General features: G+C 44.9%; 1 protein-coding gene across 2 annotated transcripts in view; it reads right to left on the bottom strand.

Moving 5' to 3' along the window:
- Positions 1–23765, bottom strand: part of HDAC11 (histone deacetylase 11) — a 214680-nt gene extending 190915 nt beyond the window's left edge. The window contains exon 1 of one of the 2 annotated variants that reach the window (XM_069206617.1): positions 23566–23666. In XM_069206617.1, coding sequence (XP_069062718.1) covers positions 23566–23567 — 2 coding nt within the window. In that variant the 5' untranslated portion in view covers positions 23568–23666. Of the gene's footprint in view, positions 1–23565 lie in introns of both variants that reach the window. The other variant, XM_069206616.1, reaches the window with a different exon arrangement.
- Positions 23766–24814: the final 1049 nt, after the last annotated feature.

The raw sequence follows: 24814 nt of genomic DNA on the forward strand, positions 1-24814 counted from the left end.
ATGATGGATAAATATCTGACTTAGTTCTTGGGAAATAGGTAATTTCTTCAGGGCAGTAAAGTGAGCCATCTTTGTAAAGGAATCTATTGTGACCATGATAACCCGGTTTCCTGCTGATGGAGGTAGCAAACACATAAAATCAGTAGAAATGGTGTGCCAGGGAGCCGGTGGAACTGGTAATGGTTGTAGTAATCCTGCCGGTCTGGTACGGGGTATTTTTACTTGAGCACATATGGGACAAGCCTGAACGTATCTTTCGACATCCAATTTCCAGGTAGGCCACCAGAAAGACTGCAAGAGTAGTTCCTGTGTGACCTTAATGCCTCTATGACCAGCAACCGGAGAATCATGGCACATTTGTAACGCCTTTTCTCTTACTCCGTTAGTAGGGAGGAACAACAGGTTCTTATAATAATAATACCCCTTCAGTTTACGTATTAAGGGGTTTAGTTTCTTTAACTCTTGATCAGATAGGTTGGCATATTCCAGTTGTACCTCATCCAGGAAAGATTGAGCTACTCCGATGATCTTACTGGGCTCAAGTAGATATTGTGATGGGGTAGGAGTACAATCTGGATAACGGCGAGACAGAGCATCGGCCAGTATGTTTTGGGATCCAGGTGACAAAAAAAATCATGCTGACTGAAGAAAAAGGCCCAACGAGCCTGACAACTGTTCTGGCATAGAAAATTACGTAAACATTGTAGGTTACGATGGTCTGGTCTCACCTTGAAGGGCTCTTTGGAACCCATAAGAAACTGCCTCCACTCTAGGCAGGCCGTTTTCAGGGCTAATAACTCCCTTTCTAGTTCTGAGTAGTGTTGTTCCGACGCAGAGAGTACATGGGACAAATAGAAAACAGGATGTTCAAGACCGTCATTTTCTTGTTGTTGGAGTAAGGCAGCTCCGATGGCTCTTTCAGAAGCATCAGTAACAACAATAAATTGTTTGTTGGTATCTGGGTGTCTCAATATTGGTGCTCGAGTGAAGGCCTTTTTTAGACTCTGAAAAGCTATTTCAGCCGCCCCTGTCCAGACAAAGCCTTTCTTTAAATTCTCCTTTTTTAATGTTTGAGTTATGTGGCTGGTTTGTTCTGCAAAGTCTAAGATGAACTGTCGATAAAAATTAGCCAGTCCTAGAAAACATTGTGTTTCCTTAATAGAGGAAGGGGAAGGCCAGTCTAGGATGGCTTGTACCTTTTCCTGGTCCATAGCTATTCCAGTGGGACTAAGGTGATATCCCAAATATTTGACTTCGGTCTTGTCAAACTCACATTTTTCTGGTTTACAGGACAGTTGATGTTCCCTGAGTCTTTGGAGGACTTGTTTCACTTGAGAAGAATGAAGTTCAGGACGTCTAGAGTAAATAAGGATATCGTCTAAGTAGATGACGACCGTATGGTTCAAGACATCAGAGAACACAGAGTCCATAAATCTTTGGAAAATTGAGGGAGCATTAGTGAGACCAAAAGGCATAACTCTGTACTCATCATGACCAAATGGGGTTCGGAAAGCAGTCTTCCACTCGTCCCCTTCTTTGATACGAAAAAGGTGATAGGCTCCACGAGGGTCTAGTTTGGTAAATCGTTGAGCCCCTCTGACTGCCTCTAGTATATCCTTGATGAGGGGCAAAGGATAATGGTCTTTTATAGTTATCTTATTTAGACCTCGATAATCCAGACAGGGACGAAGATCCTTCGTCTTCTTGGGTACAAAAAAAAGAGGAGCCCCTGCCGGAGAGGATGATGGTACAGTAAGACCGCTATGTACATTTTCTTGCAGATACTCCTTGAGAACTTCCCTTTCGGGTTCTGTGAGTGAATACATTCTCCCAAAGGGAACGATCGCCCCAAGTTCCAAGGGAGTAGTACACTCGTAATCTCAATGAGGGGGTAACACAGGTCTGGATGGTTTTTGGAATACATCTTGAAATTCTAGATAGTGATCGGGGACTCCTTGGACTGTATTGATGGAACATCCGGTAGTAATTTCAGTAGTCATCAACCTCTTGGGTGACCAATATGTGTCTGAAGCAAAGCAGTTCTCATGACAAAACTGTGAGGACAAGGAAATAGTCTGGGTTTACCAATTTACATAAGGGTTATGTCTTATGAACCACGGAATTCCTAAAATGATAGTATGATTGTGGGATGATATTAGGTCAAATGAGATGTGTTCTTGGTGGTTCCCAAATTGTAAACTTAGGGGGTTATTACAACTTTGGAGGAGGTGTTAATCCGTCCCAAATGTGACGGATATACCACCAGCCGTATTACGAGTTCCATAGGATATAATGGACTCGTAATGCGGCTGGTGGTATATCCGTCACTTTACCGTCACTTTTGGGACGGATTAACACCTCCTCCAAAGTTGTAATAACCCCCTTAGTGTCAGGGTGGTAGTATCAACTGGACCAGAGGATATTAAGGATCCATCCACTGTGTGAACTTGTTCCGGGACTTCTTTGGGTCGTGTTGGTATTTGTTGTGTTGTGGCCCAGGTCTTATCCATATATATGCCACTAGCACCACAATCAAGCAAAGCCATTGTTCTTTCTTTACGACCATCCGGTAACGGTAACGTCACAGGTAACATAAACAAAGTTGTGGCATTGTCCTTGAATGAACTGATGGAAGGTATAGCAGATGATCCCGTACCCTCCCTTCTTACAGAGGACAGGAAGAGGCGTTTCCCGATGGCCTTAGAGGACGAACGGGGCAGGTACAAAGCATGTGACCGGCAGCACTACAATACAGGCATAACCCTTTCTTCTGTCTTTCTTCCTGCCCGCTGACGGAAAGTGGGCCTCGAGAAGTATCCACCTGCATAGGTTCACCTTCTGTGTCTCTGACGGGAGGACGAGGTTCCTCAGGACGATGCAAAAAGACACGTGAAGTGCTTGGCTGGGAAGATCCTCTACTCTTTCTCTTCTCCATACGTCGTTCTTGGAGACCATATTCGATGGAAAGAGCTAGATCCATCAGACCACGAAGATCCTCAACTCGGGTGGAGTGTACTAACTCATCTTTAATCTCCTCTTTAAGTCCTCTACGGAATAGAGTCACCAGAGTTCGTTCCACCCAGGTTGTCTCACCCGCTAGCTGTCAAAAGCGGGTACTATATTGGAGGACATCTTGTGAGCCTTGGTGGATGTCACATAATGCTTCTTCAGCAGAGGCCTCCAATCCTGGATGACTAAATATCTGTTTGAACCGATTCACAAAGGCTGGATAGTCCGACAATACTGGGTCATTAGATGATACCATTGGGGTTGCCAGGCCAAGGCAGGTCCGGATAGCGCACTGATAAGATATCCCAACTTTGTCTTGTCGTGGGAGAAATGGGTGGGTCGGTAGGCGAAATACACAGTTAATGCATAGAGGAACTCTCGCAGTTTAGTTGGTTCACCGGAGAAACGAGGAGTAGAGGTGGAGACGGCCGGAACATCTGCACTGCGGAAAGCCAAAGCCTGTTGTAAAGCAGCATTCTCATTGCGTAATTGTTGCAGTTCCTGAGCCTGTTGCTGAATGGTTGCCAGAAGAGATTGATCAGGATCTGCAGGAGCCGCCACTGTATCATCCATGGTGTTAGATGACGTCAGGAGTGTTGGGCGCTGCAATCTGTCACGACTTACGTGCTGCTTTAACCTGGAGTCCGCAGAACGAGTGGCAAGGATCTTGTTCCTGAATGTTCGGCCTTGGCCCAGGTAGGGGCGACTCTTTCTGGTAGCCACGGTGCTGCAGGCAATGGAAACGCCAAGAGCAGGCCGTGTCCCTCAGAAGTAGTGCCAGACGGAAAAAAAACGTGAAAGGGGAAAAAACCTCTAAAAAAGGAAAGGTTCCTAAAACAGGAACAAAATGAATAGGTAAATACAGGAGCAAAAGTACAGGAAAAAACAATGGAACAGATGAGAGCCAGTATAGAAGACGAGGAAGCAGGAGCGAAGACACCATCCAAACAGAAAGTGCTGCAGCGCAAGGAGAGAAAGAATCACAGCCCTTAAATACCAACAAACAGGAAGCGACCAACAGGAAGTACAAGGACACCATCTTAGATAGGGAAAAATACATAGAACATAATGGACTAGGAGCCATAGAGAGTAGGGAACAAGGAATGCTGAGAAGAGAGGGGTAATGTGTGAAAAGGAAAAAACATAAAGGAAGGCACAACAAAACAACAGGAAAGGAAGAAGAAAAGAAGAACAGGTGAGTGGGTGAGGTCAGACCTGCCTGGAAGCGCGTCACGCAAAAAAAGAACGAGGCCCCATGCCCAATTTGGGGCCTCGAAATGTGCACAGCAGGCTGGGGACGTGGCGCAACAGTAGGTCCCCCCCTCCGAATGTTCGGCTCATGCCGCGCGCAGCGGTGCGCCAAGCCCCATGAGTTTGGATATCTCTTCTACAAGGAGCCATGGACCAGGATTTGCTGCATAAAGAACATAGCAGGAGCTAAAGTGAAGTACGCCGACTAGTGGTACACCTGGGGCAGATCAGCTAGCAGGTAGCTCCCGGTCTCCCAAGTTTTAGATTTGGGCTATCTGGGCACCTTCAGAACAACTTCCCAGTGTCCAGAACTTGAGGGGCACAGCTTGCAGGAACAGGACTCACTCAGGCTGGGTCCAGGTGTGGGTTCAAGATGGTTAGAGCCTTTTCTGTCCATGAGTCTCTGATCAAGGTGCCAGCCAACTAGCCCTTGGAGTCACTCTGGAAGTCCTGGGATCAAGCAGAAAAGTAGGTTACAAGAAGAATAAAGGAAGTCACTTGAGGGCACAAAGCAGGCTTCAAGCAGCAGGGAAGTCCTTTTGGTGCAGCAGGGCAGCCCTCTGAAGTACACAGTAGGCCACAGGCAGCAGGGCAGTACTCTAAGAGAGCTTTCACAGGTCCACAAGTTAACTGAAGAGTGGGTCTGAAACCTGAACTGGAAACAGGCTGAAGGAACCAAATGGTCATAACAAGAAAATGGCAACATTCTAAAAGCATCATTTTCACAATTGTGACTTAAAAAATACAACATCAACCTGAAAGAAGTTACATTACAATTAATTAGGCAACAAATATGACATTCCTACTTGCTCCTAAACAAAAGTTGTGTGGCTTTGGGTGTACTAAATATGATTGCGAGTCCAGTCAGGCTTGTTTACTTAACCTCAAGCAAGTTCAACCCTCTGCAGATGTGGTTGCAAGATAAAGGCTTAGCAAAGGAACTATGTGTAAAGTATTCAACAACACAAAAGAACGTAATAAGAAAGCAACAGCACATAAAAGAAAGAAGACACCAATTTATAAAAATAGATAATATTTTTAGGAATGTTTAGAGACTTTGATAAACAAAATCCACCATAGGGTTCCAGAGATCCAGATTTTAGAAGATATTAACACTTTTAAATACAACCGCAAACACACATTGGTCAACAAAAATATTGGAATCTTTTGAAAAGTTTGAAACAGTTAGTTTGGCTACCCGGGCCCTGGTTATGTGACCAATTCTGGCAGGACAGAGGTCTAGGGGGCACTTTGGACAGTTAATACCTGGCCACCAGAAATTTTTTAAAGTATAGAGTGGTCCTGATGCTGAGGGATGCAGGTAAAAGATGCTCAAAGGCTGCTCTGGTTGTGGTGCACTCAATGGGGGTGTCTTTGTGGGTGCTCCTCAGTCCACGTGTGAAGCAAGCCGAACTTGTCCACAGAGATCAGGGTCCCTCAACGTCCTATACGTTGTTGTAGCAGGCCAGGCAATGCTGGGCTACTGGTCTGCCAGAGTGAAATCATTAGGTGGGGGCCACTCTCCCTTGGGTGTGAAAAATCCAGACCTAGATAGCACTCCTGGGTTAGGCAGACTTGGGTAGCAGCAAAACGTCTGTACTGGCTACCATCATGTTAATTTAGCCTACTTCAGATGTTGTGCCCTTGGAGCTGGTTCCAGGAAATCAGCCGACTGATCCTTGGAGTCAGAAATAAGCCGACTGATCCTTGGAGTCATTGCTCTAGGTTGGGGCTGGGAATAAATTCTTCCCCCAGCTACGAGGCGCAGGCACAGTCCAACTTTGCTAGCCAAAGTGCAGCAGGTGCAGTCCTTTCAACGGTGCAGCATCTCTTTGTGTGAGTCCAGGAGCAGCTGTGCACTCCTCCTTTGGTTCTCTCTCAGATTCCAGTGTAACCTGGGGTCAGAGTGCCAGGGGTGCCATACGTACCCCAGGAAAGTGCCCTCAGGGAACCATGCTGTCACTAGCCAATGGACTACTGAGTAATCCTACCTAGTGACAAAGTTCCAGTGATGTGTGGTATCTGGCTATCCCAGAATGCCACATTCTTGCCCCTTTCAAGATCCATGACCCTTCCTCAGTCATCAGGAGCTTAGTAGCCCACCCTGGAGGTGTGGCTACCAGTGGGCTACACGCCCAAGGAAGAACCAGTTTGAGGAGAGTTTTCCCTCCTTGACCTTGTCTCCACTTTGTCTGCAGGAACAAAAGGCATCTTGCTCACAATGAATTTGATACCTTACATGTCGCAGTTAGGTGGTCCCATTAAGGAGTTAGCTGTGTTTGGGTTCCAAACGGTAATATAATGTTAGCCAATGGGGCTACAAACTAAATCCACAGCCAAACAATAATGTGGAGGTATTGCCGTTAAAACAAAAAATTATGGGGGTTATTAAAACTTTGGAGGAGGTGTTAATCCGTCCCAAAAGTGACGGTAAAGTAGCCGTATTACGAGTTCCATAGGATATAATACGGCTGGTGGTATATCCGTCACCTTACCGTCACTTTTGGGACGGATTAACACCTCCTCCAAAGTTGTAATAACCCCCTATGTGTCTTACTTAACAAAATACAGCTTCCTGCCTTAGGCTCTATAGGCCTTCTTCAGGGGACACTTACATACAGTGTTAATGGATAGGGAGGGTTTGCCATTGGTGTGAATGGCAAAGTAGACTGGTAGACTGGCAAATAGTGCTGCAGCCCTGAGTGGACACTGCCTTACAAACACTCGGTACCCTGGGTACCATATACTGGGGACCTATAAGTAAGTCAGTCTTTGCCAGTTGGGTAGTTTCAATTCAACATGTAATTTAAATAGGGTCAGAACACTGGCACTGAGTTTTGGCTAGCAGGCCTTAGTGCACTCTCAGAGTCGAAAAACCTACAGCATCAGTCCAAAAATGTGTGGGTGAACATGCAAAAAGAGGAATTTCCTTACAAACGTTATCACTTATTATATGTAGTAAGGTAACCAACCAAGTGTTATCCTATCTGAGGCAGGCTTCAGAGTAGTGAAAAACGAATTTGTGAGTATTTCACTAACTGGACATGTAAACCTTAAAAGTACATGTCGAACTTTGTAAATACATTGCACACTGCCTTAATGGCTGTTTAGGGCCTACCTTAGGGGTGACGTATGTGCATTAAAAAGGATGTTTTAGGCCTGGCAAAGAGATTATTTTGTCAGAGTGAACTGGGAGTTTAAAACTGCACACAAGATGCATGGCACCCTGAGACCTGTTTTAAAGGCTCCTTAGGTGAGTGGCCCAAAATGTGCTGCAGGTGCACTAGTAGCATTTAATTTACAGACCCTTGATATATGGTATACCACTTCCCTAACCTAGGGACTTATAAGTAAATTAAATATGCCAAATCACTGTAAGCTAATTTTACTATGTTTTAGAGAGTGAGCATAAGCACTTTAGCGCTGGTTAGCAGTGGTAAAGTACATAGAGCCCCAAGGCCAACAAAAACAAATTCAGCAAAACTGGAGTGGAGAAGGTAAAATGTTTTGGGGAATACCCCCAAAAATGACATATCTAACAGAGAGCATTATCATTTCAATAAACAGTCAGTAACATCGAGAAGCAATCAACACATGTTTAATCTCTATTACAATCTTTCTGAAATCTGGTGATTAATAATATAAAAATGCATTATATATCAGTATATTAACCAAGCAACAAAATAAAATATGAAAAGCAAGGGTTATGTATCCATAAATAAGTAACCAAAGCACCAACACTGAAAAAGAAAGTAAGGGTTTAGCTGGAGTACCGGATGTTAATGCTATAGAAGGGGATATCTTGCCATAATGATCCCAGTATGGATAATGTAATATCCAAGTAGCAGGTTTCAAGCAGTAGGTCAAGTGAGAGTGGGTGTGAAAGTAAAAGGAGAAACACTGTTATTATAGGTATTGAAATTGTAGTGAACCAAAAGTTAAAAAATAGATGAGTTAAAAAGGGTATAAACCTACTTACAAAATTGAGTTCAGGACTTAAAAAAGTATCTCAAAGTGGTCTAATCTGCAAGATTACTTGGTTTATGAATTTTGAGGTATACAGACTGGAGACTAAAGAATGTGTGTAGGGTAGATCAATACTTACTGAGTATTGAAAATGACTCTTTCTGCAGGGTCATCCCCAAACTATTTGCCTTCCTCTTCCCATTTTGCCGGCTTTAGGACAATGTGCACTTTACCATTGTTAAGCAGCACTAAAGTGCTTGTGCTCTCTCCTTAAAACATGATAAAATTGGCTTATACCCAATTGGCATATTTAATTCACATGTAAACCATCATACAGTGGTACTACATGTACATAGGGCCTGTAAAGTAAATGTTATCAGGGGGGCTGGAACACTTCTTGTGCCACCCAATTAAGTAGCCCTGTAAACATGTCTCAGGCTTGCTGTTGCAGAGCCTATATGTGCAGTTTTAAACTGCCATGTCGACCTGGCAAAATAAATCTTTCCAGGCCTGGCCCAAACCTTTCTCTTTAATACATATACGTCACCCCTATTGTAAGCCCTGGACAGTTTAGAAGGCAGGGTGCAATGTATTTAAAAAGTTGGACATGTACTTTTACATTTTTCATGTCCTGGTGGTGAAAAACACTTAAAAGCGTTTTTCACTCCTACAAGGCCCATCCCTCCCATAGGATATCATTGGAGTTGCCTTATTACATTTTATAAGTGTAATTTAACAAAAGGAAGAGATAACTAGTTCATGCTTGGTGCCAATGGAACCCTGGTATTAAATCCTAACTTATGATGAAGTGGGATTTTAAATTACAGTTCTGGAAATACCACTTTTAGAAAGTTGGAATGTTTTTTGGCTTAGCCGTTTTGTGTCTGAGGCCTGCCTCTGGTCACATGACAGTGTGTAGTTGGCAGAAGGGCTTTGTGTATTCCTCCAAGACAGCCATGCACAATGGGAGCTTGGGTGTGACTCGATGGGCCATCACTGGCAGGATGGGAGAGGTGAGCTGGGCCCGGTCTCACTTACACCTCAATAGGCTGTGTCCTGTTCCCACTAAAAGTGCTTACCGACCCTGAATTGTCACTTCAGCCAGCTTGGGGCCAGATCAGAGGAGGTATGGAATTCCATGCACTTCAAAGACAAGGTCTAGAAGCTTCTGTCACCTTCTAGAATCAGGGCACCAGTGTAAAAAGGAACGAACACAGACACCACCACTTTAGTACACTTCTGGACCTGTGCATACTCTACCAAGAAGGACTGCTGTGCTGTTGAAACGACTGCCACATTGCTGGACTGCTACTTTGAAGATCTGCTACCTGCTATCCTCTTACCTGGGGTGAAAGAACTAGACCTGGAACTGATTTTGCACCCATGACCCCAGACTGACTCAAAAAGCTAGTCTGCTGGCCTCTTGATCAGAGCCTCAGGGACATAAGAGGCTCCCCACACCTCCTGAACCTGTTTCCAGGGACCCCTAAGAGATGTCTCTCATGTCCTAGACCCCTGGTATCGCTATTGAGCTCTTAAATTTAAACTTCTGGGCTCTTTCCTATCGCTAACAGACCCGTTCACATCTGAACCACGCATATTGCATTGAAAATCAGCACGAACTGCCGCCAGTCTGTCTTTTCACACAGCAGCATCAACCACTTGTGGGGGAATGCCAGCACCAGTCCGCCGGGCTGCAACACCTGTCCTGCTCCTTGCCCCACATCAATCACCGTCATAAACGCTCTCCTTGCTCCTCGCGTCCCCCTCCAACGCGAATGGACTCTTGGTAAAAAACTGAGAAGGTAAACCTTCAGTGGGTCTAATTAGGGACTTTATCTGACCTGTGCTCAATAGCAGTTGGCTTGAACTTTTGACATTGACCGGGTCCAGCACAACCAGATAGCCATGCACCATTGGCGCTTTATGTTTTCAGGTTCTATATTGCAGTTTATTCTTTAAAAATTCATAACTCTGGTTCCACTGATTTAATTTTTGTTGTATTGTTCTTGTTTTATTTATTGAATTTAGATCCGTTTTTCTAACGTGGTTTAGGATATTCTTGTGTGGTGTTTTCCCCGTTTTACTGTGTTGCAAAAACTCTTTACACATTGCCTCTAAGTTAAGCCTGACTTCTCTGTGCCAAGCTACCAGGGAGTTTGGCACACGTTAATTTGGGGTCTGCTCGTGCCTTACCCTGACTAGGATTGTGGCTGCTACTTGACTAGGGCTTACACCCCAGTCAACCAGTCACCCAATTTCTAACACTGGGCTTTCGAATATATCACTTATCTACCAGGTTAGAGTCACCTGTCTCTTTCCATTGACTTATCATAGACCAATTAGATAATATTACATCCTCCAGCTATCCAAATTTGGATTGCGCTTTCGCAATTGTTAGTCAGTACATACTTCTATTCCTCAAACTGCACCTGGTACATTTATTTCTCTCACTCAACATATAGCTTGAATTTGTAATATTTAGTGCTTAATGGTACAGGCCGGACCCACACATATGTTCATCCATGACCTACATTTTTAACATCATTCTTGATGAATCACAAATAGACTATCCCAGTAAGTAGTGATCTAGCCTATGTATTACCTATACTCACCAATCTGTACACCTTATAATTCAAAAGCCAATTGATCTTGCAGGTTACTTCACCTTGAAACAAATGTTCACTTCAATTTTAGAGATATTTTTGTAAGAAAGTGGATAATTATTTGGGGTGGGCAGTCGCCCAACTCAAGAAATAATAAAACTAGCTTGTGAAAGTAAAACTCTAAAGTCACTAAAATTAAGCTGAACTCAGCCCCCTGAGAGCTATGGCACAGAGGAGACAGGTTGAACTCAGAGCCAATGTCTAAAGTATTTACACAGTGCCAAAACTGTATTCAGTTCAACACACTAAACAATAAAGATCCCAAACTCAATTAGAAAAATAAAGCAAACTGTAATTTCAAAATATTATGCTAAAACGACAGAAATCCAATAAGGGGAACAATATATATGAAGTTTTAAAGATTTAAGTAAAAATAGCACCCAAAAGCACTAAGGCCCTCATTATAACATTGGCGGCAAATGCCGCCTACTGCCACGACGATGGCCGTCAGCATACCGTCGCCGTGGCTACCAACCGTCCACCAAAATATGCCCGTACCCAGAATTCCGGCTACGGTCATGATGGCAGACAGCGGTAAGGTGGCGCTGCTGCCAGCAGCAGTGCCACGCCAGTAGAACACCGCCGACTGTATCATGACCCATGATACGGCCTGGCAGTGTTCTGCTGGTGGACGCTGCTGCTGGCAGCAGCACCGCGTCCCGTCTCTTGCCGGAGGACCCCCTGCAAGCAGGTAAGTCGGGTTCTCCAAAAGGGGAGAGGGGTGGGGGTGTTGTGTGTGTGGGGGCGTGTGGCAGTGTTTGTATGTGTGCATGCGGGTGTGAGGCGTGTGTAATGTGTGTGTGCATGAATGGTGTGAGTGTATGTTGTGTTGTGTGATTGCATGTGAGCTACTATGTATGTTAGTGAGTGTTGCTGTGTGTATGAATGTATACATGCGTGGGTGAATGTGGGTATGCGAGTGTGTATGTATGTGGGTGTAGGTGTGTGTATGTCGGAGGGGGGTGGGGAAGGACTGTGGGGAGCAGGAGGGGGCGGGGGAGACCCCTATCAGTGCCAGGGAAGGAATTCCCTGGCACTGATAGTACCTACCGCCATGTTTTTCGTGGTGGTACAGAAGCCATGGAAACCATGGCGGTGGGCTGGGTCATAATGCCATGGGCGGCCTAGTAACGGCAGCCAGGCTGGAGACTGTAGTCTCCAGCCCGGCGGTCGTTACCACTGTGGCGGTCGGTGTGTTACCCCGCCAATGTGATAATATGGCAGTATGTACCGCCACTATTACACCGACCGCCGGGGTCATAATGACCCCCTAAGTGTCAGTGTGTCTCGGGAAGCAGTAAACTGGGAACTAAGTGTAATTTAGGCTGACAGCTATGGATAGGAGGTGATAAACAACAAACAGGTTTATCCCGGTCAATGATTTTACCTCCTTAAGCTGTTTTTTCATGCATCCCAACATCTTCCAGTGGTGAAAGCCTAAAGCTGTATCCGATGAAGTTGTGTCAAAATCGGACACCTTTGCTCTGACTGCTCGCTGATGCTTCAGAGGTCTTGGAGATCTATAATGTCCCAACTTTTCACATTCTAAGGCTCATTTCACAAATAGATAGGGCAATCCGAACAAACTCACATGTACTCCAAGGGGAATTCCCCTGTTCCCGGCTACAATAGCCAGATGTTCCAGTTTTCCTGAACACATAGTTGTATATGGACAGAAAGGCCTCATCCACATAATCGTGGCAAGCTTAATCATTGGCTTGTCCCCCCCACCTAGTTAGGACTGTGCCAACCCAGTGTTCTAAACCTTAAACCAAAAGGGAAAAAGGGGCTTTGAATAATATGGTTCTAGTCAACATAGGGGTCCAAATTTTCTTAACATAAAACAACCTCTACGTACTCCCAGGACAATCTACTTCATTAGTAGGGTACGCATGGAAGGATTAAAACACAATATAGTTCTACTGTAGATAGTATGTGTACTAGAGTGACAATGGCTCACCACACCCCAACTTTATCTAGTGCCACCATGTTTGACCCCTTGTAAGGATACCTCCCTAGAGCAATCCTCCTCTAGCAGAAGGGTCCTGGGCCTTCGTCAGGGAATAGAACAAAAACCCCTACCGTCCGTCCAGCATGCTACATTCTCAACTCTGCCTGTTGTTGAAATTGTTCAGGACAATTAAGACATAGCAAACATAAAACATCACAATCAAGTGCATCCCATTTGTCTATTTATTGCAAAGCAATGTAAGTTGAATCCCTCTATTAAAAATGCAACGTGTGTCACTCATGTTGTACACTTCTATCAGAAAACTTTTCAATCCATGCAAAAAAGTGTGATCATGCAGCACGTGCTCACACTTACGCAGCAGTCTCCAGGGTCCTAAAACATCAGTCACTATAGTGGGGGACCATACCTTTTAGTCACACACTGGAAAAAATGATTGCAAATTCTTGCCTGGGAGACCCCAAAACACAGTATATCTGACTAGGTGCATTCTCCTAATCACAAATCGCTTTTGAAAGCCTAGAAATATTAATGTATTGTATATTAACCTGGTTATCGGTCATCTTTGTGCCGTATCCTAGCTAAAGTAGCCTTACCTCTACTGCGGGGAATGCAACTTGTCGGGCAGAAAAATAAACGTGGTCGATCAACCAGTTGAAATGGTCAAAACGAGCTCCTTACTAATTCCCTCTCATTGCCTAGTCAATAGTCTTTTCATACTTCCTTAAAGACACACCTATGGTTTCTCTGGTAGGCAATGAAGGTGTTTACAGTGTCCCTGCAGAATACCAGCACTTAATTGTGGTGGCTGCATTCATGATTGCCTTGATTATGCAGTTGCCAAAGTTGCATATTTTGCATTCCATACCTGCTACTGAGCAGCATTACTAAGTGTGGGAGAAAAAGAAATGTATTTCATGAAATAAAATGTGCAGCTCCTAGGATGTGCGAATGCCTTGGTACTCTAATATTGGTTTGACAAGATTTAGAACCCCAGCCAAAACAAGAAAGAACTCTACAGCTGACCCATGGCAGTCAAAAAACCTATCTAGTCATGTTTTCTTCACTGAATTCTCATATCTTTAACCTGTTTCACATTGTAACTGCTGAATTACAGATCACAGAATGGGAAGCAAAACAGGAAAGCGTAAACTACTCTCTCATTTCAGACACGGAACCAGTACTTTAAATGGAGCACCGGCACTTTTTTATTTTTAGAGGGAGAGTACCTGCACTTTTCAAGAAAAACATAATACTTTTAATTGGAGAGTACCGGCACTTCTCAGACATAAGCAGGAACTCTGCTACAGAGTGTTATGTTGCAGCATGGAATAGGCCAACTGGGAGGGGAGTCTGTCCCAGTCCATGCCGAGTTTCCCCCTGCCTGCGGCTGTGAAGGTGGTGTGCCCCTGACGTAAGGGGTGTGTAAATAAATATGGGAAATAACTACATTTTCCTCCCACATAGGGCTCCGGAGGTACACCCCTCTCAGCTTTAGGATCTCCAGTGCCGTAGAGGTTTTTCAGGACACTATCAGAGGGGTACTAGCAGGACTGGACAGGGTCATTAACATAAGTGATGACATACTGGTACATGCCCCTACCACGGAAGGACACCTTGACAGATTGTGAGCCACGTTCAAGGACTCCAAGAGCATAGCTTAATGCTGCACAGAGAAAAGTGTGAGTTTCTTCAGACTCAAATTGCTTTCTTCGGATATCACTTTTCTGATAAAATTGTAATGCCAGATCTAGAGAAGTTACATGACATTCAGATGGCGTCTGTTCCCACCTCGGTCACCGGTGTCCATAGCTTTCTTGGCATGGTCAAGTACTGTGGCAGATTCATTCAGAATCTGGCATCTCTCACTGCTCCTCTCCGAAAACTGCAAAGACCAACACTCCCTGGGAGTGGGGACCCACACAGGAAAGTGCCTTCCGTGACACCAAGAACGCACTGTCAGCTCATACTACATTGAGGTACTTCGATCCAGCCAAAGAGTCTGAATTGGCGGTGGATGCAAGTCCGGTGGTACTAGGCGCCATTCTGTCTCAACGTAGTGAACGAGGGGAGTGGGCACTGGTGGCCTATGCCAGTCGAGCCCTAACGGAGATGGAACAACGATACTCACATATTGATAAAGAGGCCATCGCGGTCCAATAGGATTGTCATCATTTTCACCTCTATCTATGTGGCCAGCCTTTCACATTGGTGACAAACCACAAACCTCTTGTTCTGCTCTTCAACAGGTCCACATCCACTTCTCCCCCTCGGACAGAAAAGTTGATTCTACAACTACAAGACTATCAGTTCACGATGCTTTATCAACCAGGATCCCAAAATCCCATAGACTATCTGTCAAGACATGCCAGACCGGCCTCAGCCCAGGAGGAGGGCGAGGTGGAAGCTGTGGAGGACTATGTCCTTCTGGTGGTCGAGCAATCATGACCATTACCGGTGTCAATGCAGGAGTTCATGGAGGCTGCCCACGAGGATGAATGCCTCCATCTTGCCATAGCCGCTGTTTATACAGGGAGGTAGCATGAAATGGTACACAATTTCTCAAAAAGGACTGAGGAGGCTGGACACACCTTAGCTGCTCTACATCATGTCTGGCAGGTGCTGTCGGTATCGCTGGCGAGGTGTTTGCTCCGGGGGCTGCAACTGGTGGTTCCCCGGTCCTTGCAATCCCGCAGAGTGGATTTGGCTCATGCAGCTCACCAAGGAGTGGTTAAGACGAAAGCCAGACTGCGCTGCAAAGTTTGGTTCCCAGGACTGGATCACCAAGTAGAAAGAGTGGTGCGACACTGTCACCTCTGTCAGGTCATGGGACCATTTGAGCCTCCAGCACCTATAATCACTGAACTAATCCCATCCAGGCCATGAAAGTGGTCCAGTGCCGACCTGGGTGCTTTGCCTGATATTCGGCACATGCTCGTGGTCATTGCTGACTTTTCCAAATATCCCAAGGTGGAGATACTGGACACGGCAGATCATTACTCGTTTGGAACAAATACCGGCTACTCTTGGTATCATTCAGGAACTCCGAATGGACAATGGACAAGAGTTTGCAGAGTATCTCGCGAGGCATAGCGTTGTCCATCAGAAAATCACACCTTGCTGGCCTCAAGCCAACGGTGAAGCTGAGCACTTCATGCGAACCTTGAATAAAGTCTTGAGGATGGCAGTGGCCAAAGCACACAATATTGACTATGCCTTGTATGCATTCCTAAGAGAGTATAGACTCACACCTCACACTACCACAAAAATATCACCAAGCGATTTGTGTATGAACAGAAAGGTAGAAGGCACCATTCTGCAGTGTGACTTTCCTACTGCCCTGCAGGAGCAAGCGAGTCAGATTGCGTCAGCGTGAATCTGCCAATGATCGAGTGTCAAGAAGGAGACGGGCAAGAGTTTTGCCTCTTCAAGTAGGTGACCAGGTGTTGGTCAGGAATGAAACATTTTCTAGCTTACGCTTTAAGAATTTTCAATTCTATTAAGGACACGGAGGCGAGGATTATGCTTTCTCTTTCTTTACTGAAAATTCACAGCAGCCAATTAAAACAAAGTAAACAAAAAACTTAATCTCCCAAGATGCTCTAGTCTTTGAATCACATGTACCAATCACATAATGTGACCTTAGTCCATAAAAGCCATGACCCCAAACGTCATATCCTCTTTCTTTGCTTAAACCAGAAACTGTAACTCCTTTCCAACGACCTCTTATGCCTTAGATGATACGAAATCTCATCCTGGAAGGAACGTCCAACGAAGAATAGACCAGACTGAACTTCAAGTCGGTTTTCTACTCAAGGGATATATAGGAACCTTAGAACGTAGACAACTGGATGGGAAGATCCTCAGGAATTCTTTTGATCCGATCCTAGGAAAATAATAAATACAAGCCGGTAATATTCTCAAACTAGTAGACTCAATAATCAACATAAAAGTTTTACATTTCATTACCCAATATAACCACTGGGAGGGTACAAATGAATAAGGTTCAAAACATATTAATAAAATTACCATTATTCATGATAGGGTGGGATAATCCTCGCCTCCGTGTCCTTAATAGAATTGAAAATTCTTAACGCGTAAGCTAGAAAATGTTTCATTCTATATCAGGACCGGAGGCTCGGATTATGCTAGTTCAAAGCTGACCCATAACTACAGAGGCCACATCTAACACAGGTTTAAAATAAAACTTTCGAAAAGTACTTTCAGATGACCAGTCTGCAGATTTCATAATGTCCGTCAAACTAGAGCCTAAAGTAAATGACTTAGAAGCCATGGCTCCTCTTACTGAATGAGCACCGAAATGACTAGTATCAATATCTGCTTCATTCATAAGCCATCTTATCCATCTCGCAAGAGTGGCAGAGGCAACCGGTATAAATGGTTTCTGTAATGCAATTAAGACTTGTCCGTTCATGTCTTGTCTAAACTCTTCTGTAACCACTTCATAATCCTTAAGGCACTGTACCACACATAATTTTGAATTGTCTGGAAACCAAGGATAAGATACTGACCTGCAATTATTCTTAGTTCTTCTGGAAATAATAAAGGTTACACCTTCCAGAGAATAAAGCCTACCCGATAGATCCAAAGCTTTAACATCTGACACTCTCTTGCATGAGACTAAGCATAATAACATAGCCAGCTTGGCTGAAAGCTGTTTACGGGATAAGTATTTGTTACTGGGCCAAGAGTCCAAGAATTTTAATACTATATTCACATCCCAAAGCACAGAATATTTAGCTTGAGGAGGGTTTGAAAATCAGATACCCCTCAACAGCTTACATACTAGGGGATGTTCACCTACCTACTTGCCATCAATAGGTGTATGACCCGAAGAGATTGCCGACCTAAAATTATTAATTGTCCTATAGGCCAGGCCTGAAGAGGCTAACTCAGCCAAAAAATTGATAATGATATCAATACCTGACTCCAAGGGATTAAGACCTCTTCCATTGCACCAACTATTCCATCTACGCCATGCAGACGCATATCTCTTTTGGGTACTATTTGCCCATGCTTGTTTGATGTAACCTTCAGCCTGAGGCGAAATTCCTGAGGCGTTCCATCTTGACCTGAGACCCTCCAAGCCATCAGTGTTAGATTCCCCGATACAATCAAGGGATGTTGAAGGCCCTCCGGACTGAGTAAGAGGTCCTGACGAGGAGGAATGAGCAATGGCAGTGCACACGCTAATTGAAGAGCAATAGGGAACCACGGCTGAGACCTCCACAACGGAGTCACTAGGATCAGCTCTGCCTTCTGTCTCCGCACTTGAGCCAGGACTCTGGGTATCAAGAGAAACGGAGGAAATGCATTACTCCAGAACGAGTGCCAATTCTGTAGGAAGGCATCCGTCGCTATAGCCTGTGGATCTGGCCTCCAACTGAACAATTTTGGAATCTGAGTGTTGAGGTGAGACGTGAAAAGGTCTATCTCGCAGCAACCCCATTCCTGGACAATCTGTTGAAAAATCAGTGGATCCAGCTTCCAATCGCTGGGGTCCGTCAGATATCTGGAGTTCCAGTCTGCAACTATGTTCTGATCGCCCAGGAGATATTCCGCCATCACCACTAATCTGTGGTTCAGGCAGTAATGCCAAAATTCCTTGGCTATCTCCGCCAGCATTCTGGATTTCGTCCCACCCAGCTTGTTTACATAACGTACTGCCGAAATATTGTCCATTCTCAGAAGAATGCAACAGTCCGTCCTGCTCGGGGATAAACTCTTTATTGCAAAAGACCCCGCCAGAAGTTCTAAGCAATTTATGTGTAGATCTTTTTCTCTCGATGACCAACGACCCCCTGTCACCATCGAACTGCAACGAGCTCCCCAGCCCCACTGGCTGGCGTCCGATTCTATGACAATTTCTGGGTGAGATCCGAAAATGGCCCTGCCATTCCATGCTTCCATGTGGTGAAGCCACCACTGAATCTCTTCTTTGACCTCTGAGGTCAGAGGGACCAGAGCTGAGTAACTCAGACCCTGTTTTAAATATTGGATCTTCAGTCTCTGGAGAGCTCGATAATGCAGGGGGGCAGGAAAAATTGCTTGAATGGATGAGGCTAATAGTCCCACCAAACGAGCAATGTTCCTTAGAGATATAGTCGCGCTGAACAATGCCGCTCTCAACTCTCTCTTGATGTTGCGAATTTTTGAAGCTGGAAGGATCAATAGGGAGAGGATGGAATCTATCTTGAAACCTAAAAACTCTATCGTTTGGGAGGGTTTCAACAATGACTTCTGCGCATTGATAAGGAAACCTAATTCCTGTAACAGATTGACTATCCAATTCAGATGCGTCAGTAACGTCAGGGAATCCTGCGCCATCAATAAGATGTCGTCCAGATATATGATAAGACGAACACCTTTGGTTCTCAACCATTCCACCACTGGTCTCAAGAGTTTTGTGAAACACCATGGAGCCGAGGACAGGCCGAACGGGAGAGCCGTGAATTCCATGCAATGACCTTTCCACTGGAATTGAAGAAACTTCCTGTGAGGGGCAAAAATCGGGATTGAAAGGTATGCGTCCTTTAGGTCTAATCGAACCATCCAATCCCCTTCTAAAAGGATGTCTCGCAACATGTGAATCCCTTCCATCTTGAAGTGTCTGTACACAATCCAAGAATTTAAATCTTTTAGGTTTAAAGCTAACCGGTGACCGCCCCCCTTTTTGTCTACCACAAAAATAGGATTGCAGAACCCGGTAGGATGAGGGGTTGAATAAATTACTGCTCCTTTGTCTAATAACGCTTGTACTTCTAGATCTATAAAACTCTGACTTAATTGGGAAAAACTCATATTTACCGGAGGAGTTTGCTGAACCGGAGTGTTGATGAACTCCAGGTGAAAGCCTGGCACGGTCTGAATAACCCAAGGATCCCCAGAGATCTCTCTCCATTTGTCTACAAACAGGCTCACTCTTCCCCCAAGAATAACATGTGAATGGAGAATAAGTCTTACCAGTAAAGGAGGCGTCTTGGATAGCTCCTTGCTGACTTCTGCGGTATCCCCTGCGGAATCTGGACCTTCCTCCTCGGGGGCGTGAGGGATAGAACGTGGAATCTGTTTGATCTCCGGACCAGTTACCTCTACCCCTCGGGTAGTAATTTTGGGGACTGACAAAACCACCTCAGCCGGGCATTCGTCCGCCGTAACGCCCAGCCCTGATAAAAAGGCCTCTTCTAAATACTTTTTGGAGGGACAATTGAGCCTTATCCAAGGTCGAAAAGGTAGAGCAAAATTTGGCCAGTTCTTAAATGAAGGATGACCCAAATAGGAGACCTTCGGCTGCCGGTCCCGCTTCTGACGAAGCTAAGTCCACTAGTTTAGAATCCATTCGCATTAGTATGGATTTTCTGCGCTCAGTGGAAATAGCGCAGTTTGTGTTGCCCAAAAGGCATACTGCTCTCTGAGCCCAGCCCAAAAGAACGTCAGTGTTCACCAGTGTGTCCGACTCCTTGGAAGCGATAGCCAAATCTAAGATTTTAGTTAGTGGGCCTGACATATCCAGCAGTTTGTCTTGACAGAGGCGCCACGATCTGTCTAGACCCTTCTTGGGGTCTTTCGCGTATTTTTTCAAAAAGGTAATCATAGTGGGGTCAATTTCAGGTGTTTCCGACACATTATTATCTAGTTCCGGTCTGGGACATTCCGCCCTGAGTCGGGAGCGCACCTCTTTATCAAAGCTTTTCCTTAAGTTTGCGTGCACATATTGTGCCACCTCAGGTGTTGGCAGCCAACTCGAGGACCTAGGATGCATAATCTCGGAGGGATCAAAATCTAAAAATTGAGGTGTTGTGGGAAGATTTTTAGAATTTTTACTGAGGGTTGGAGCGGTAATGTCGTCCGAATCTGGATCATCAGAATCCTACGAAGAAGAGGAATCCCGATGAGAGCTATAATTGTGCTCTGCGCTCCTTTTCCTGCGCAATTTGTCAAACATGTCCACATGTAATTCTCCCGAAAGAGTCTCCTTTGTCACGTTCTTAGAATTAGACTTGGATTTTGACGGTACTGGCGTAGTCGTCTCTTCAGGGGTGGGGGGGGGGGGGTGGTTGCCAGTCATCCAACCCTGAGATTGGGCATATTCCAACAATTGCCCAGAAAAAGGGCCAAGTGCTCTTACAAGAGCATCATTAACTGACTGCTGCACCCTGGAGACTAGTGCCTCAACCAAATTCACCTCCAATTGGTTGTCAGTATCATCTGGGTAGTACCCTGCATCCTGGTCACTCCATTGAGCCATTATAATTCTTAATAGGACCAGTATAGTCAGTAAGTATATAAAGCGGGAGTGAAAAAACCCCAACAGGCACTTTAGAATGTATATAAATAAATATATATATACCTACAAGTAAGATGAAAATATGTATATATACATTAATTAATATTGTAGCAATTATATATACAAATATATATAAATATATATGAATGTGGAGGAAGTTGCGTGCAAAAAATTCACTCTAGACCAAGCCTTATAATAATTTTACTACCCAGCAGGGTTTTTCAGCTGGGCGTCAGGGAGGAGTTGATTTCTTGTTGAGAGGCAAGCTCCGATGCCTCGCGCGCTGCTCAGAGACGAACCGATCTCATTAAAAGAGGATTGGAACTGAGATCGGTTCGTAGAGGGCGCGCGCTTGGCAACCTCGGTTGCCAGTGAAAACAGACTACGCGCTAGGCGCGTAGCCCTCTCCCACTTCTCTCCATGATCGGAATGAACAAAGTGTAAATAACTCGGCTGGAAGCCGAAAACGCAAGCAAATCGATCTACAAGGCGCGCGGAGTCGCGTCGCCTGCACAAGTTTACAATTTAAAACTATTAATACAAGTTATCGAGCATATACAATATAATAAGGTGAAAAGTTACTTATCTGCTGTGAAGCAGCAAAGAAAGAGGATATGACGTTTGGGGTCATGGCTTTTATGGACTAAGGTCACATTATGTGATTGGTACATGTGATTCAAAGACTAGAGCATCTTGGGAAATGAAGTTTTTTGTTTACTTTGTTTTAATTGGCTGCTGTGAATTTTCAGTAAAGAAAGAGAAAGCATAATCCGAGCCTCCGGTCCTGATATAGAATTGGCATCCAGGTGGGAAGTTTAGTCTCCCGTTTGAGATGACGCTGTGGACTGTTGTGAGGATCTGAGGTACCATAGTCACTGCAGAAAAGGGCCAAGAATCTGTGACTCAGAACATATCGTTTTTCAAACAATACAGGTCTGACACTGCTCTTGCAGATGCTGATGCCACACCACCAACCAATGACTCTAATGGTATGGAGTCTGGGGATGATTGCCTAGGCACCCCGGGGTTGGCGGTCACAACACTTCAAGGTGACCGTCCAGAAGACAATGTGGGCTCTCAAGGGGTCCATCTGACGGATGGGAGGGTGGTCGCCAGCCAGAAATACTGGGGCTAAATGGTACTGCAGAGACTGTGGTTAGTGTTCCTATGCAAGCTGGGGCTAGGAGATACAATCTCAGGCCTAGACCGTTACCGTCCAGTAAGCTGCAAGATTTCGTATTGATCTAATGAAGTATTGTGCAGAGCTGTTTTAGCAGTGACATGGGTGGTCCGGGGACTTGCCAAAAGCATGTCTGATATTCTTGGGTTTATTGCATTGGGTTTGTTTAGTTTTGCATTATGGTTTTGTGTGTTTTTCATTTTGTTTGGGGTGAAGGGGGAATGTTATGTTGCAGCATGGAATGGTTCAACTGGGAGGGGAGTCTGTCCCAGTCCATGCCCTGTTTCCCACTGCCTGCGGCTGTGAAGGTGATGTGCTCCTGAATAACGGGCGAGCACATAAATATGGGCTGTGATTTGGCACCAAGCCAGTTGGAAACTAAACCGGTGTCCTGTCGTGCATTCAGCGTGTTACCCAAGCCTGCTGTCGGGCCGGTAACACAACAGGGTACCTGCACTTCTATTTTTCCATTTCAAGCACTGCACAGAACAACTTAGGCTGGATCTATCTCTGCTTAAATATGAAATTCATATTATTTCAAATAAATTGTCAAATAAAAATATATGTTCCTTGTATCGAGCGCCTTTATCTTAACGAAGTGAAAACGTAGCAGGACTGATACAAAAACCGTGTCAAAGAAAGGGAAAAATCAATATGTGCATTACCCACTGTAATAAGAACTGCAGTCCAAGGGGATCAACTGAGGTGCATGAAAAATACAGCACCCAAAATACACTAGATTGTTAAATGAAAGCTCAGAGCAGAACATGGTGTCCCCGATGGCATGGAATAGTATTATATTTGTATATTTCAAGTGCGGAACTATCAAACAGTCAATGTTCTTTACTCAATAGGAAGCTGCCTTCCGAGACGTGTGGATCATACAAATACAAGCCAAACAATTCTTGCATAAACGGCGCTGCCTAAAAAATGCCACACATGACACAGAGCACCCAGACATCTTAGTCACAGCACTTGACGTTCCTGGCTATCAGACCAAATAAACACATATGCACATTGAAAGCTGCAATGTCGGGCTTATAATAGCTGCAGCTATCAGCACTTTGTCTGGACATACTCCCCGAGCAGCAATCGTCACAAACACTGCGCCTTGACCTAAGCTACTGTCGGGCTTGGCACTGTCCAAGCCTCCAACAAAAAGGATCACGCGTCCTTGTACTGCCGTCTATTTACATCCACAAGGTGGGCTACTTACATCCTCTGCTTCCGCAGTCCTACGCTGCGTCGCTTCTAGCGTCAAAACACGCCGAGCACGTCACTAAGAGGCGCGGCCTCTGCGGAGTTCATGGGCGAGCCTCTCAGAGCCGAGGGGCGGTGTATGGCCGCACAGATGGCCTGTCCTGGAGCTTTCGGAGACGGCGTAGGGTGCACGGATGGAAAGAGCGGCATTTGGCTGTCACTGGACAAGGAGAGCCTGTGACGATGCTCAGAGGGCGGCTCACCCAGTCTATGGCTGTCCCTGTCGCGATCCTCCCAACGCTAAGTCCACTAGAATGAGGGGCCTATCGCTCAGTTAAAATGCGCAGTACTGGAAACAGAAGGCACTTCACTCGTTAAGCTGCAAATAGTGGGTTTCATTAGTGTGGGACAATAGGAAGCAGTTCCAATGCTTTCCAGTTGATGCATATTATGTGTATTATTTGTACATATTATAGTAAACTGCTACCCATTTACCTACAATTTTGGGTTCCGGAGTAGCGTGCTATTCGTCGCAAAGCGCTTGAACTCCTCGCCAGGGGAAGTAAGCTTTGTATCAATACAGTTAACGATTAACATCTGCAACCTTAAACATTTTAAGGGAAAATGCGATAGTAAAGCTGATGTGGTGTAATTTATAGATCATAATCTGACTACGTTGTAAGGTGTTTCAAGCAAGACCGGTGTGTAAATTGCCGGCCAGAAAAACTCGGGGTTATTGTGCCGATCGCATTATAATGGACAACCTTATGGGCAAACGCTGGTGATGCAGCTATGTGGGTTAATGCATTCGCTCAGTGATCATTGACAAAACAGCTGATCAGAAGTTACAGTCCTGGGAAAGTACTTGGTTATGTGCCTGCTGCAAACATGCATGTAACCTTAAGAGGCACATGGTCGAATCCTTGAACGTTTTAACTTATCTGATAAGGGCAATAATAAAGTGTCAGAAACCATTAGCTTTGTATTGTGCAGTGTAAAAGTGGTTATCAGCGTAAAAGCTAGAAGGGCCTGAGACTATAGTTATAAAGAAGAGGATATGAATCAACAGTACTGAACAAAGCTTCTCTGCCCTGTTTAGGGCCACAAAAGTGATAAGGCACAAGTTATCTGAAATTGATCTGCCTTATGCAGAACTAACACAACTCGATAAACATAATAATATGGAGGAACGTGCAGGGGAAGAGGAAATTAAAAAAACAAAAACCCAGAATTACAATTTTATTACTAATATGAAGTTATTACCA

Source organism: Pleurodeles waltl, chromosome 9, assembly GCF_031143425.1.
Source record: "Pleurodeles waltl isolate 20211129_DDA chromosome 9, aPleWal1.hap1.20221129, whole genome shotgun sequence".
NCBI lineage: Eukaryota > Metazoa > Chordata > Amphibia > Caudata > Salamandridae > Pleurodeles > Pleurodeles waltl.